The sequence below is a fragment of the Archocentrus centrarchus genome, chromosome 17 (assembly GCF_007364275.1).
Source record: "Archocentrus centrarchus isolate MPI-CPG fArcCen1 chromosome 17, fArcCen1, whole genome shotgun sequence".
NCBI lineage: Eukaryota > Metazoa > Chordata > Actinopteri > Cichliformes > Cichlidae > Archocentrus > Archocentrus centrarchus.
This window is the reverse complement of record NC_044362.1, coordinates 24,713,506-24,726,784: the sequence shown is the minus strand read 5'-3', so window position 1 is coordinate 24,726,784 and position 13,279 is coordinate 24,713,506. Positions and strand designations below refer to the sequence as shown.

Genomic DNA, 13,279 nt, shown 5'->3' with positions numbered 1-13,279 from the left:
TGTTGCACACATCTCTCTAATGCCACAAAAGGTTTTGTACAACTTTTTTTTTTTTTTTTTTCCCCACATAACTGCAGAAATAGTGCCCTAGACATGTAAACAGAGTTTGATGTGTAAAGTCTGTGCTGTATCCCCCTAAAATCAAATTATCACACACAAACCCTGGAGGCCAGGTCATTTTTCAATGTAGAAAAACTGTACACATTGCACAGAGCAGAAGCAACAGATAAATTTAGTCATGAATTTCTTATATTCACTACTTAATTGCTTCATTTCTGATGTGTCAGTTTAGAGCACAGTTATGTAATTGAACTCATTTTACTGACAGTTATTTCAGAGAATGCTTAGAACATCAGGTAGCTAGAAAATTGGTTGGGGGGGTCCAACAGTAAAGTTACAAAACAGGGAAAACTCTAAAGTATGTTTTTACATTCCAAGCTAAAACCTGTTTTTTTTACAGTTGTAAGCAATTTGTGTGACGATTCACTGCATTACACACAGCCCATCATACAATTTTTAACCTCATAGCAGAGATCAGAAATAAAACATTAACACAGGAAGCCAGAGCTATTCTCAGTATTGCCTCAAAGAGTTGTTACAGAGCTAGTTCAAAAAGCAGTGTGTGTAGCAGTAAGTGATCAAACGCACAAAAAACAAAAGCAGCATTGTGCCCACTACAATGTAGGAGAGGCAAATGAGACCACTGCAGTTAAACTTTAACATACTGTACTACAACATAATGGACATTAAAATAAAAAAATCTAGTGACAGCACTGAGCGGGAGTCCTTTGACTCCATCCTATATATTATTTTAAACCAATATGCCCCAATGTTAATATAATTGTTTAAAAAAAAAAAAAAAAAAAAAAAACTCAGACAATGACAATAGCTTCACTCTTGTGTATTTAATTCAACTCATGATGAGAAGAGACAACAGTTAAGCAGGAAGAACTTACTGTTTGTACCATCACTAATCAATTTAGATTAAGAGCTGAAAATTTTACTGTAAAATTCAATATCAACAGGATATCACCTCATTAGAAACAAAAACCAAGCAGGGCAGGTCTGCAGCATCACCACAACCGATTTTATCAAAAGTTGAGGGTTTCGAAGAAGTTCGCCATCACTTCAAGTCACAAAGAGTTCCTTTAAACATTCAATAAAGTAAGCACACCAACGGGAACCTAATGCACACATCAAAATTGCAATAAACCCCCCCACAAAATCTTTTGGACTTGTACTGCCGTCACTGTACTATAATGCCACAATTATACCAATATACAGAAAAAACTATCACTCGTACTTTAAAAGCTTCAAATGGACAGGAGGCAATTAAAAAACAAAAAAAAACAAAAAGGTTCTCAAAGTAGAGACTTAAGACTTACAAGCAGTACAGGTCTTAAGCCAGAAGGTAAAAATCAATTAGAGATTATACATAAAGGAGGATATCCCTTTTGTTGTAGAGCTTTGGCTTTTAGATGTTAGACTGGCCCAGGTTCACTTTGGAGGGGAGTGGTCCAGCTTCCTCTGGCCCTTTGGAGGTGATGATCAGCAGGGAGGATGCTGGATATGGGATCAGTTTCTTTTCTTTAATGTATTCACTGTCTCCATAGATGCTTAATTTCTGAAAGAAACAACAACAAAAAAAAAAAAAGAATTGAAGGATTTAAAAAAAAAAAAAAAAAAAAAAGAAAGAAATATAATTAGCTTCTTTGCAGTTAAGGATCCTTTAAAAACTAATTTCTGCCCACAAAGCTTACAGATTGCATCTTGTTTATTCCATGCATAAATCAAAAATGGCAAAATGACTCTCCAGAAAGTAACTGCTTCAACACACGAAAATGCACACACATTATTTGTAAGGTGTCCTTTGAGTGGTATTTTTGTTGGTATTCCTTTCATTTCATTCAATCACTTTTTTTAAAAACCTGTTTTATAGGCAGCCTTCTCTTCACCATAATGAAGCCATTTGTTTGTTATGATTTCTGCATTCTCTGCAGCAGAGTCTGAGCTTAAGGAGCACAACTGTACAAACAACCTGAATGCCAGTTCAAAATATTTTAACACTGCCCCCTGGTGACAGCACACAGCTGCAATCTGTGGACAATGGTCCACAAAGCTCCTCATAGAATCCACAGAGGACCAACACATATACATGGCATATAGAAGAGTTGGAATTAAAGAAATGGTCCTTTGGTATTATTCTGTGATTCTATATCATAATGACATCAACTATGGATGAATTAAATGTACATTTGTGCATTCCATGGTGGGCTCTGGTAGGGCACACTTTGAGAATCCCGGTTTTAGAGGTACTGGTTGACTGATTTTGAGCAAGGTTGGGATTTCCAGCCTTTGTGCCAAGTTATGCTGATCACCTAGTAGCTGTATCTTAATAACTGTACAAATGAGAAATGGAATTGAGTTTCTTATTTAACTTTTCTTATTTAAGCAATTATCTATTTAAAAATCATCTATAAGTTGTTAAAAAGAAAAAAAAAAAAAAGAACAGAACTACAGTATTTGAATTTGCATATACCAGAAATGCCCAGATTACACTTGTATGCTAAACAAAATGCTATGAATCCATTAAAAACAAAACAAAACAAAAAAAACAAAGAACACAAATCATACCTCAGCAGGTACATACTGATCCACAGCAGTTGCCACAGTGGCACAGCAGATCCAGATCAGGACAAACACGGACAGGATCAGAGTTGTTGTAAGGATCCAACCTGGTAGCCAAGGATTCCTGAGGAGAAAAGTACAAGCATCAAGGTTGTGTGACGGCACCAAGACTAGAGCCTCAGTGCCATTAATGCCACGCTATACTAAGTAACAGAACTTGACAATGCAGACAGAAATGTGCTAACCAACCTTGAGAGACAGCTGAAGAGATTGTAGTCATCATTATAGATGTGGTCCCTGGTCATGTCTCTGTCCCTTTCCTGGATTAAAGTGCGTTGGTAGTCTTTATATACGGGGTTGCTCAGTCCAGCAACTTGAAAATGAGAAATCAAAATCAGAAAGATATTCAATGAGGTTTGTCTTCAACAGCTAACACTCCATGAGGAGACCAAAAACACTTTTATCCTTTAAATCACATTTAAAAAAAACCAAAACAAAACAAAGAAAAAAGAATGAGGTCTTACAGTTCCTCTGTGGTTCCTCTTTAACATCTCTTTCTAGTTCCAACTGGGAGAAAAATTTAATTTCTGGTTCAGTCTGTTAACATAAGACAATTATTCTGGAATAAGTCAATTTATTAAAACATTACATTTGCATAATAACAGGGTGACCTGTGTAGTTTTGCATACGGATGTTAGATTAGATGGCCTAGTTTTCTTTAACTCATGCTGTACCTGAAAAATGACAACTTTGCCATCATCAGCCTGGAGGTAGAAAGTCCATGTGGAAGTAATGAAGCTGTGGGCCTGACTCATTACATCATCCCAGAAACCTCTGACCAGAGTCAGGGGGTACAGAAGATGAATCCTAGGCATCATGCCCTCCAACTGAAAAAAAAATTAATAAAATAAAATAATATTGCACACCAAGGATACAGGATTAGTTTTAGAAGCCAACCCTACTGTATGGTGTTTCATGTAAAAACGGCTTGAAATTATGCACAAAAATGCATAAAATACACCAACATGACAAGCTAAAATGTTCTTTAAAGTGGCAGAGATTTAAAAGTAGTGTTCCACAAATGATGACAGCAACTTCCTGTTTGTTATGCAGCCATTTTAAATCTCAGCATTTAAGTGTACTTAAATTTTATTTTAACTATGAGAAACAATAAGCAAATTCCAAGTCTAAACCTTCTTTCCTTTTCATATTTGTCTGTTTTTTAAAAAAAATTCTAGCCATCTAGTATATTAAAAAAAATGACCTTTCAAATATTTGTGGAGATATCCTGCGTGCGTGTTATACACATTCATACCTGCTCATGCCGCTGCTCAGCGAAGGGGAGCTGATTCTGACAGCCCAGGTTGCATGCATACTGCTCATCAGACTGGGTGTAGGCTTCGCGACAGGCTGCAGAAGTTTGAAAGCGGTTAGAGATAACAGATGGTAAAACTGTATTATGGACAATGAACAAAGACGAGCGTACAGCAAGCTCACATCATAGAACTGCATGTATTAAGATGGGGGCTGACTGTAAGAGTAGCATTGTTGTTGTTGCGAGTATTGCAGGTAATTAGTTAACAATCCTTATCCTAAACAGGTCAGCCGTGAATTAAACAGGTCGGTGTATAGCTTACTTGATTCACACTCAGCTTTGGTCTGATTTAAATCTTCGCTGTCACGGACAAACTGACAAATGGAGAACAGACGGCAGCCTCTCTGACAGGCATATAGTTCCTCCTCCTGCACAACAAAACAAACCCAGCCAGAGGACCAGTTGAATGACTCGACAAACAAAGACATTCAGCTGAAAGATGACGCACTTTCGATTATAACACAACTCAAAAGTTGTCCTTCACAAACAGTATTTGCTAAACATAATTCGTTGCAAGAGAGTCAAGTACACACGCTAGCCCACTTATCAAACGCAAACGCTAGCTAATGGTAGCAGCAGTCATTTTCCTTAGCAAGACAACAACTTACCCGCGGATAGGTGTGCAAACTGTATGTCATTTCACATGACTTATGGCAAGACGCTGTATTTCCCAAGACGCTGTCGAATACATCTGAAGATACTAACGTGGCCGCGAGCAGGACAGAAAGTCCCAATGTGCAGACAATTGAGGAAAGAGACCCCATTTCACCTGCCAAAACCCAAACAAACAAGTCGATCCTCTTCCTCGTACTCCTTAATCGGATTGTGCTCTCGCGGGAACTTTGCCTCGCGCGATACTTTTCTAAAGAGTTTGCTGAGTTTACGTACTCACGGTAGACTAACATGACAATAGTGGGAATAATAAAAATAAATAAACAGTGTGCAAATACCTGTGATTTTTGACCTGTTTTCCGAAGAAAAAACAATAAATAAAGCCACCAAGAAAAGAAGACTGACATTCGAGAAAGTCAGAGAGGATGATATAGGTAAATTATGCAAAAGTAACATTTTACTACTAATAACAATAACAACGATGTAGCAATAATATAATAAGAGTATTGTGTTAATTTAAAAATATACTGTGTACTATGTGGACCTTCACAGGTTTCTAATCTGTTGAAGAGAGCCATTGTTTCCGAGCGTACCTAAAGACAACATTGCTACTATTGTTTTTTTTAACATAGCCATCCAGCTGCTGCTAGTTCCACGAAAGATTATTTATCATAGTTGCCGCTATATAGGCAACCATTCGTTTGTAGAGCACAGAGGAATTACATAATTTACACAAGCAAAGCTTTGTTAGTTGAATTTCGAGTGCTAGCTAGAGTTAGGCAACGTATAACAGCAAGGAGGCATTAGCAGTGGTTACTTCCTACCACGTCGGAAACCGGTTTCTCTTTATTTAAACTGTTTTATCACCAAATAGTGAAATTCATGATTTCTACAAAGTAGCTTCCTGACTTGTCTTTGAATATGGACAAGTTTGTAGTGCGGCTTCCTAAGGGAGACACACCTAAAAAATCGAAGACAGACGAAAAGGTTTATAGACAGACTACAATCGAATCTCTACGGGTGAGATATTAGGCATGCATATAAAAGAACAGGATTGCTTAGTGTGACAGTGTTAACGGATTTACTTTGTAACTGCTCGCCTTTGTGTTTCCTAAAGAGAGTGGTTGTTATTGAGGACATCATGCGCTACAAGTCAATGCTGGAGCTGCCTGAACAGAATAAAGACAATCTGCTGACTGCCCTGAAAGAGCTGAGTAAGAAGGTCCCATCAAAGGAGGTGCTCAAGTCCACGAAAATAGGTAGACACATTTTTTATGAGTCTTAACACTGATGGATTATTGTCGTTAAATCATTTGAGTTTCTATTTTAGCTCCTCTTGCGCAGATTGTAGAACCAAGTCCATTTCAAACTGACATTGGCTTGCACTCTCTTTTTACATCAGTATTATAATTCTGAAAAGCAAGCCACTTATTAAAACTGTTCACCTCATAAATGCCAGGCCAGTCAAACTCATAATATTCACAAATGCAATCAAAACATCTCCCTGCTAAGGTCACACTGTCAACAAAATGCGAAAGCATCTGGATCCTGAAGTAAGTTCAGTGGCGGCAAAGGTTTACACGGACTGGAGGACATTCATCGAGGAGAATTCCAATAAGCCTTCTATTGAAGTGCGCTCGGACAAACAGTCTGAAGGACTCAGGAGCAACGCTAGAAGGCTCATGTCTGAAGCACTGGAGGTCAAGGTGAGATGGAGAACCTCAGGGAGACACACCCTGTCAGTGCAATAGTGTAAGCCTTTGTGTAGCATGGCTTTAGTGATTTAAAAAACTCATTAACTAACTTCTTCCAGTTTCCTTATCAAAAAAAAAAAAAACACGTATCTTGAACATCTATTTCAAACTGAAAATCAACATTAATCACTATTTACAAATGATAATTTATGCATATTTATGAACTAAAATTACAGCACTGATGTATTCTTTTTAATTGCGTATCTGAATGCTTGTTCATCATACAGCTACTTGGTCACTATTTGACTCATTCATACCTAAAATATTTCTGTACATTCTTTATTTATGTGTTTTCTTCTTATTGTCTTTGACCTACAGGAAGATTCTGGTCTCATAGACAACATTGAGAGGGAAGTGTTTCACCAGAGCTCCCGGCTGGTCAGCACTTCATACAGACGGACTGTTAGAGCGCTTGTGTTTGCATTCAAACACAACCCTGAGGTCAGAACTCAGGTGAAGAATAGCACAATACCTGTTAACGAGTTGGTCTCTAAATACAAAAAATAACTGAATAATAAAGTAGACAGAGCCAACTGTGTATGGGAAAAACTGCATGCAATTTGAGAAGGGTTTTATGCACGCACATTTTATTTTATATTATTTTCTTGATTTTCTGCAAAGGAGATAAAAAATCTTTAGTGGCACATCAGAAGCCTTACATTGTTTGTAACTGCACATAAATCATTGTGAAGAATACTGGTGGTGATGATAATCATGCTATTTTTTTGTAATGTAACAATGTAAGCATTTTTTTGTCAACAGGTGCACTGTTTTTTTTATCATGTAAATGAAAAATTTTTATACAAAACATGAGTTAAATATGACAACTTAAGCACTGGAGTCTTCTCTTTGATAAAGAAGAACAAACATGATATATTTATCACTAAAGAAGCACTAGCCAAACGATAGCTATTACCATGAGAATAACAGCCAGAACACAAATGCTGATGAAGACAATATCACTCAAATCATGGGGCTCATCTTCTGGATCCCCTTCATTGCCACTGCTGTCATTGTCAGTTTGCTGGGCCTGCTCCTCCAGACGACGCTCCTCTGCAGAAATGATGGACACTGATGCTATTTTCCGCAGGGCATCGCACTGCAATTTATATTCTTGTACATTTTCCTGCTTCCCATCAGAGAAATCAATGTAGAGTTTGTTTACAAGCATGGTGATGTTCCGATGTTTCTGTAAGGGATCATTAGATACAGTATTAATAGAAGGAAGCCAGAAGTGTCTGCAACAAATATTTAGCAACTAAAACAAGACAAATCCTTGCCTATTACAGTGTGACAGTAAACTGTTGTTAGTCACCTGGCTGGCAGTACCACAGTCAACAAATTGAGCCACTATCTTGTATGAAGTGGCTGTTAACTGTGCTGCACAGGTTGGGTTTCCCAGGTAGACGCTCTCACGGTCCAACTGAGGTAAGGACTGCTGGGGTATTACAATGGTGAATTCTGATCTTGTGCAGCTAACGTTTACAGGCACCACTTGGATTGAGGGAAAAAAAGTTCACACGTTTTAAGAGCAGCTTAAGAATGACATGGAAAAATGTGGCAAATGGTGAAGAATTTTTATTCATTTTAGAAGTCAATCAGAGGCCTATACAAGGAATATTTACCTCCCTGGTAAGAGGCGGTAAACCCTCTGTGAGCTTCATTTCTGTCTGTGCTGAGCACCACCAGCAACTTGTTGCCCTTTGAGACAAGGGAAGACGGTTGCTCCTTGCCACACCAGCGTCCCAGCAGAGTGTCTGTCTGGCTCGTCCCATCATAAACTGCGACAGAGTCATAGTCACACTCATCTGACAAACTGTTGCGATCCTCTAAGTCCATTATGGGGAAGAAGAGTTTGATGCGGTACCCTGCTGCTAGGGTGACGCTCCAGTGGCAATTGATGTTGTTTGGGTAGATGTTGGGGAAATTCGGGCTGCTAAAGTTGCCGCTTACATCTGACAGCACCTGCTGGCACTCACCTGTTAAAGTACAGTCAATCAGATAGTCTGTTGGATTGAAAATATTAGCTTGCTGCAGTGTGATCATTTCATTATTGGATTTTTAGGATACTTCATTGTCCCCATGCAGCCCCAAGCAAGTGAGTCTCAGAGTAAAAGCTTATGTTTATGAAATGTATATACACTGCTCAAAAAAATAAAGGGAACACTTAAACACAATATAACTCCAAGTAAATCAAACTTCTGTGAAATCAAACTGTCCACTTAGGAAGCACCACTGATTGACAATCAGTTTCACATGCTGTTGTGCAAATGGAACACACAACAGGTGGAAATTATTGGCAATTAGCAAGACACACTCAATAAAGGAGTGGTTCTGCAGGTGGGGACCATAGACCACTTCTCAGTATCTATGCTTTCTGGCTGATGTTTTGGTCACTTTTGAATATTGGTGGTGCTTTCACATTCGTGGTAGCATGAGACGGACTCTACAACCCACACAAGTAGCTCAGGTAGTGTAGCTCATCCAGGCTGGCACATCAATGCGAGCTGTGGCAAGAAGGTTTGCTGTGTCTGTCAGCGTAGTGTCCAGAGGCTGGAGGCGCTACCAGGAGACAGGCCAGTACACCAGGAGACGTGGAGGAGGCCGTAGGAGGGCAACAACCCAGTAGCAGGACCGCTACCTCTGCCTTTGTGCAAGGAGGAACAGGAGGAGCACTGCCAGAGCCCTGCAAAATGACCTCCAGCAGGCCACAAATGTGCAAGTGTCTGCGCAAACGGTTAGAAACCGACTCCATGAGGATAGTATGAGGGCCCGACGTCCACAGATGGGGGTTGTGCTCACAGCCCAACACCGTGCAGGACACTTGGCATTTGCTAGAGAACACCAGGATTGGCAAATTCGCCACTGGCGCCCTGTGCTCTTCACAGATGAAAGCAGGTTCACACTGAGTGCGTGACAGACATGACAGAGTCTGGAGACGCCGTGGAGAGCGATCTGCTGCCCGCAACATCCTTCAGCATGACCGGTTTGGCAGTGGGTCAGTAATGGTGTGGGGTGGCATTTCTTTGGAGGGCCGCACAGAGGTAGCATGACTGCCATTAGGTACCGAGATGAGATCCTCAGACCCCTTGTGAGACCATATGCTGGTGCGGTTGCCCCTGGGTTCCTCCTAATGCAGGACAATGCTAGACCTCATGTGGCTGGAGTGTGTCAGCAGTTCCTGCAAGATGAAGGCATTGAAGCTATGGACTGGCCCGCCTGTTCCCCAGACCTGAATCCGATTGAGCACATCTGGGACATCATGTCTCGCTCCATCCACCAACGTCACGTTGCACCACAGACTGTCCAGAAGTTTGTGTGTGACTCCAAATCCAGGCCTCCATTGGTTAATAAATTTGATTTCCATTGATTTTTGTGTGATTTTTGTTGTCAGCACATTCAACTTTGTACAGAACAAAGTATTCAATGAGAATATTTCATTCATTCAGATCTAGGATGTGTTATTTGAGTGTTCCCTTAATTTTTTTGAGCAGTGTATTTTTCATGGTCACTGTGCCTGGCGAATGAATGAAACTGAAATGCTTCCTTTTTTTTTTTTTTTTTTTTTTTTTTTTTTTTTGTTAAATCAGATAGGATATGTCGTTTCATGCTCCGGGTCTTTCCTGTGGTTTGTTTCAGACATGGTTAAAAGCTTTTGCCAATAACAAATCCAATTCTCAATTGCTAAAATCCAGCATTTTTCACAAACTCTTTCCTATTGAGCTTTAGCTCTTTGAAACAAATACTTTCCTCTATTCACTCACAGAATGGCTCCTTTCACTCTATTCTGTGAGTGAAAAGAACATAATTAAACATAATTTTCTTTTGGTCAAATGTCATATTGTTAATAGCTGAACAGTGTTTTTTTTTTTCCCTTTCAGTTTCTGTATTCACACTAAAAATATGCACAGTTAAGAGGAACAAATACCAAAAGCACCTTGTATATCAGTGTGAAGAACCCCAAACCAAATTAACATACCTGAATAATAATAAGCCTTGAACCCACGTCCCCCAATATTGAAGTCAGACTTGAAGACCACGAGAAGTTGGTTGGAAGTACTGATAATATTGGGGGGTTTATCTGCACCACAGTGTTTACCAAGGTGCCGGTGGGTGACTGTTGGGCCATCAAACAGTGCTACAAAATCAAAGTTACAGCCCTCATTGTTTTCCAGCTGGAAGTCCAAGAAGACCAAGGTGACCACACTTGTATTAGACACATGGATGGCCCAAGAGCAGTCGGCATTGTTGCTATACTCCTGAGGGTAGCCCGGACTGGAGATTACTCCAGATAGTCCAGTCAGGACTCCACCACACATATCTACAGAAGCAAGAATGCAAGCTTAGATTTGCATTGGACAGGACCAGTAATGTTAAAGTATCTTTTATGTGACCGTCTGGAAAAATGCAGGAGCTGCATTCAGCACCACATGTACATTTTCTGCTCAGTGTGCTGCATTTTTATAGTTAACTGTTTGGTGCTCTTAGGAATTTAAACATATTTCTATTCATGCTAATGGGAGAGCTCAAGAGTCTGCAATTTTTAAAAATAAAGCATGTCAATAACTGTAAAGTGTTAACATGATAACATGCTATGATAAACATGGTAAACATTGGCTAACATTAACGTTGTGATCATCATGGTATTGTAAACTGCTCCTCGACCACAGATCCTCACAGAGCCACCGGCAGAGCTATTGGTCCAAGTAGAATATAATATTTCAGTGATTTTAAGGCGAAGACATTTTTAGCTAAAAGCTGTGAGTTATACTATTTCCACATGGCAAACTAAAGTTTAGTCAACCAATCCCTGTCACATTCCACTGAGTGTAACAAACTACCTTTTCTGTAGCCAACACTGAAGCCCCTGAAGGCCACATGGCGATCTGAATGGAAGATGATGGACATGACGTTCCAAGAAGAGGTGAACTGAGGTGGGGAGATATCGCCACAAAATGTCCCAAGGAGGTTCCCTTCATCCTCAGATATGCCATTGTATATTTTAATGTAGTCATAAGCACAGCTGACATGGTACTCCAGCTCAAAGTGGTGGAAAGTGAGGAGGACAGAGGAGCCCTCTGCTACCACAATTAGCCAGGAGCAGTGTATGTTGTAGGGGTACAGGCCTGGGAAGTTTGGGCTTGAGATATTCCCAGATGGAGCAGAGAGGATTCCTCCACATTTGACTCCTTATAATAAAAAAAAGAAAACAAAAACATTTCATTTCAGTTAAATGAAAGAGCTTATGGTTCACTGTGAAAGTGTATTACAAGCTGACATTGAACAATTGGAGCCCAGCATTCTCTTTATATACACTACCTGCAAGATAAAGCACTCCCCTGAAATTTAAGCATTGCTCTATCAAGACAAAGAATGGCAACTCACCTTTTTTAGAATCAGACTTGTCAAAGAGCAGTAGTAAATGAATCAGTATAGCCACCCCGAGAGTCATGTTGTTATTGTTGATTTGGCTTTTGTCACACCTCAGCTACAATAACAGCAGAAACACACAACGGCAATGTCAGAGCACACATCTATGAGACATCAGTAGTGGTGCCTGTAAAGGTAAGAGGACTTTGAAAAATTCATCCACAGCCTGAATGAGCAACCTGATACCTGCCTGGGCCTTGCTTTGCCTTTCCGCTAAATTTTAATGACTGATATCCAATGAGCATGAGTGGCTTGTCAGGACACTGTTTGGAGAGATGTTATACATTTTTAATGACACACACGCATATGCGTACACACACCAGAATACATGCACACTGAACGGCAGCTGCGAATGGAGTTAATAAAGAGATAGGAAGAAAGAGAGAAGGATGATCGTATTTGTCACTAATATAAATGGCTTCATTACAGTGATGTGAAAGAGAAGATCCCAGAGTCACAAAGTAATAAGGGCACTGTGTAGGCTTTGTGTTTGTTAAAGCAGCTTAAGCTTGCATTTGCATTTTAATGCACTTGAGAATCTGCAATAAAGTAAAGCGCAGTAATAGTGTTTATTGTTTCTGTTACTGCTGAGGCTCACACCTGCAGCTTCTGTTTGAATAGTCTCACTGTACCAAATGAGCTAATCAGGAATTTTAAAAACAATGGAGTTCAGGAGGAGGATTTTTATGATATGAAATCTTTTATTCCTGACAAATGCTTCATAATTGCTATGTGACAGTTCTGCTCATATCAACTAAATGCCTCCTTTTATATGCAATCATGTGCTTATTTTAATTTCAGACAAACATAGAATGTGCCACTGCATAGTATCTGATAAGCAAGGTAATTTCCCTCAAAAATGCAAGCCTTTTTAGTGCAAATTCTGTTTATACTCTAATTTCTGTTTATGAGAAGAGTTATGCAGTGGGTCTAAGACAGAGATTTTGTGGTATTTGCCAAATGCCAATCATATTCCATGACTCATTCCTTCTGTTTTGACAGCCTTATAGCCAAACAGTGCAGACACATGTAGACAATAATCCTGGGTCAATGTGAGTGCACAGCAGACAGGGAGATAAAGTACTCTTAGTAAAAGCCTATTCTGCAAATAAATGTTTACTATTCCAGCCGTGCTGTAAAGGCAAGGCTTTTAGATTGAGCATGTCTAACAGCTTAGGTGAGCAACACTAATACCTAAAGAAACCTGCTAGATGGTGCTGTTACACCGTGAAAATACAGTGAAAATCACCACTGGCTTTAAAAAGTAATGTCGAGCTAAGCTGAAATAAATAAGAATGTGATTAAAATCAGTCAAGTGTTTTTTGCACAGGGGTTCCTGGAACTCAAATGAACTGCCTTGCCTTTGAATTTTAATTCTGTCCTCTCTGAAAGCTTGTCATTGTTCAAGGATGTGGGTGCTGGGCAGTGCTGAAATGTGTTTCAGAAAGATACCGTGTGTTTAGAGCAATTAAATCACCTA

At 39.6% G+C, this 13,279-nt stretch overlaps 3 protein-coding genes across 5 annotated transcripts; 1 reads left to right on the top strand and 2 right to left on the bottom strand.

Annotated features, from left to right (window-relative positions):
* Positions 1–885: 885 nt before the first annotated feature.
* tmem59 (transmembrane protein 59) lies at positions 886–4,846 on the bottom strand. Of its 2 annotated transcripts, none has more exons than XM_030752338.1 (8): positions 4,612–4,846; positions 4,266–4,371; positions 3,944–4,038; positions 3,363–3,515; positions 3,153–3,195; positions 2,878–3,001; positions 2,635–2,752; positions 886–1,624 (listed from the first exon to the last, which is right to left on the bottom strand). In XM_030752338.1, the coding sequence occupies exons 1-8, from the start codon at positions 4,765–4,767 to the stop codon at positions 1,475–1,477; spliced, it is 945 nt and encodes a 314-aa protein (XP_030608198.1). In that variant the 5' UTR covers positions 4,768–4,846; the 3' UTR covers positions 886–1,474. The 2 variants fall into 2 exon arrangements, with proteins under 2 accessions (XP_030608198.1, XP_030608197.1); XM_030752337.1 differs by having other exon boundaries at positions 3,153–3,225; positions 4,612–4,843.
* A 40-nt stretch (positions 4,847–4,886) lies between these two features.
* Positions 4,887–7,183, top strand: tceanc2 (transcription elongation factor A (SII) N-terminal and central domain containing 2). 2 transcript variants are annotated; one of them, XM_030752340.1, is made up of 4 exons: positions 4,887–5,049; positions 5,733–5,874; positions 6,128–6,321; positions 6,688–7,183. In XM_030752340.1, the coding sequence occupies exons 2-4, from the start codon at positions 5,757–5,759 to the stop codon at positions 6,874–6,876; spliced, it is 501 nt and encodes a 166-aa protein (XP_030608200.1). In that variant the 5' UTR covers positions 4,887–5,049; positions 5,733–5,756; the 3' UTR covers positions 6,877–7,183. The 2 variants fall into 2 exon arrangements, with proteins under 2 accessions (XP_030608200.1, XP_030608199.1); XM_030752339.1 differs by lacking the exon at positions 4,887–5,049 and adding an exon at positions 5,227–5,635.
* Positions 7,184–7,188: 5 nt separating this feature from the next.
* cdcp2 (CUB domain containing protein 2) lies at positions 7,189–11,822 on the bottom strand. The gene is made up of 6 exons (XM_030752336.1): positions 11,755–11,822; positions 11,211–11,558; positions 10,349–10,690; positions 7,995–8,348; positions 7,685–7,863; positions 7,189–7,558 (listed from the first exon to the last, which is right to left on the bottom strand). Exons 1-6 carry the CDS (start codon positions 11,819–11,821, stop codon positions 7,253–7,255), a joined length of 1,596 nt encoding a protein of 531 aa, XP_030608196.1. The 5' UTR covers position 11,822; the 3' UTR covers positions 7,189–7,252.
* Positions 11,823–13,279: the final 1,457 nt, after the last annotated feature.

Excerpts from the sequence above, each read along its gene's own strand:
- tmem59 (XM_030752337.1), bottom strand. The coding sequence starts at position 4,767 with ATGGGGTCTCTTTCCTCAATTGTCTGCACATTGGGACTTTCTGTCCTG. Across the intron at positions 3,516-3,943 it reads CTGAGCAGCGGCATGAGCAG|TTGGAGGGCATGATGCCTAG; the intron begins GTATGAATGTGT and ends TTTTTTTTTCAG. Across the intron at positions 3,002-3,152 it reads AGAGGAACCACAGAGGAACT|TTGCTGGACTGAGCAACCCC; the intron begins GTAAGACCTCAT and ends CTCATTTTCAAG.
- tceanc2 (XM_030752339.1), top strand. The coding sequence starts at position 5,537 with ATGGACAAGTTTGTAGTGCGGCTTCCTAAGGGAGACACACCTAAAAAA. Across the intron at positions 5,636-5,732 it reads CTACAATCGAATCTCTACGG|AGAGTGGTTGTTATTGAGGA; the intron begins GTGAGATATTAG and ends TGTTTCCTAAAG. Across the intron at positions 5,875-6,127 it reads GCTCAAGTCCACGAAAATAG|GTCACACTGTCAACAAAATG; the intron begins GTAGACACATTT and ends CTCCCTGCTAAG.
- cdcp2 (XM_030752336.1), bottom strand. The coding sequence starts at position 11,821 with ATGACTCTCGGGGTGGCTATACTGATTCATTTACTACTGCTCTTTGAC. Across the intron at positions 11,559-11,754 it reads CAAGTCTGATTCTAAAAAAG|GAGTCAAATGTGGAGGAATC; the intron begins GTGAGTTGCCAT and ends TTTTATTATAAG. Across the intron at positions 8,349-10,348 it reads CAAGGCTTATTATTATTCAG|GTGAGTGCCAGCAGGTGCTG; the intron begins GTATGTTAATTT and ends GTACTTTAACAG.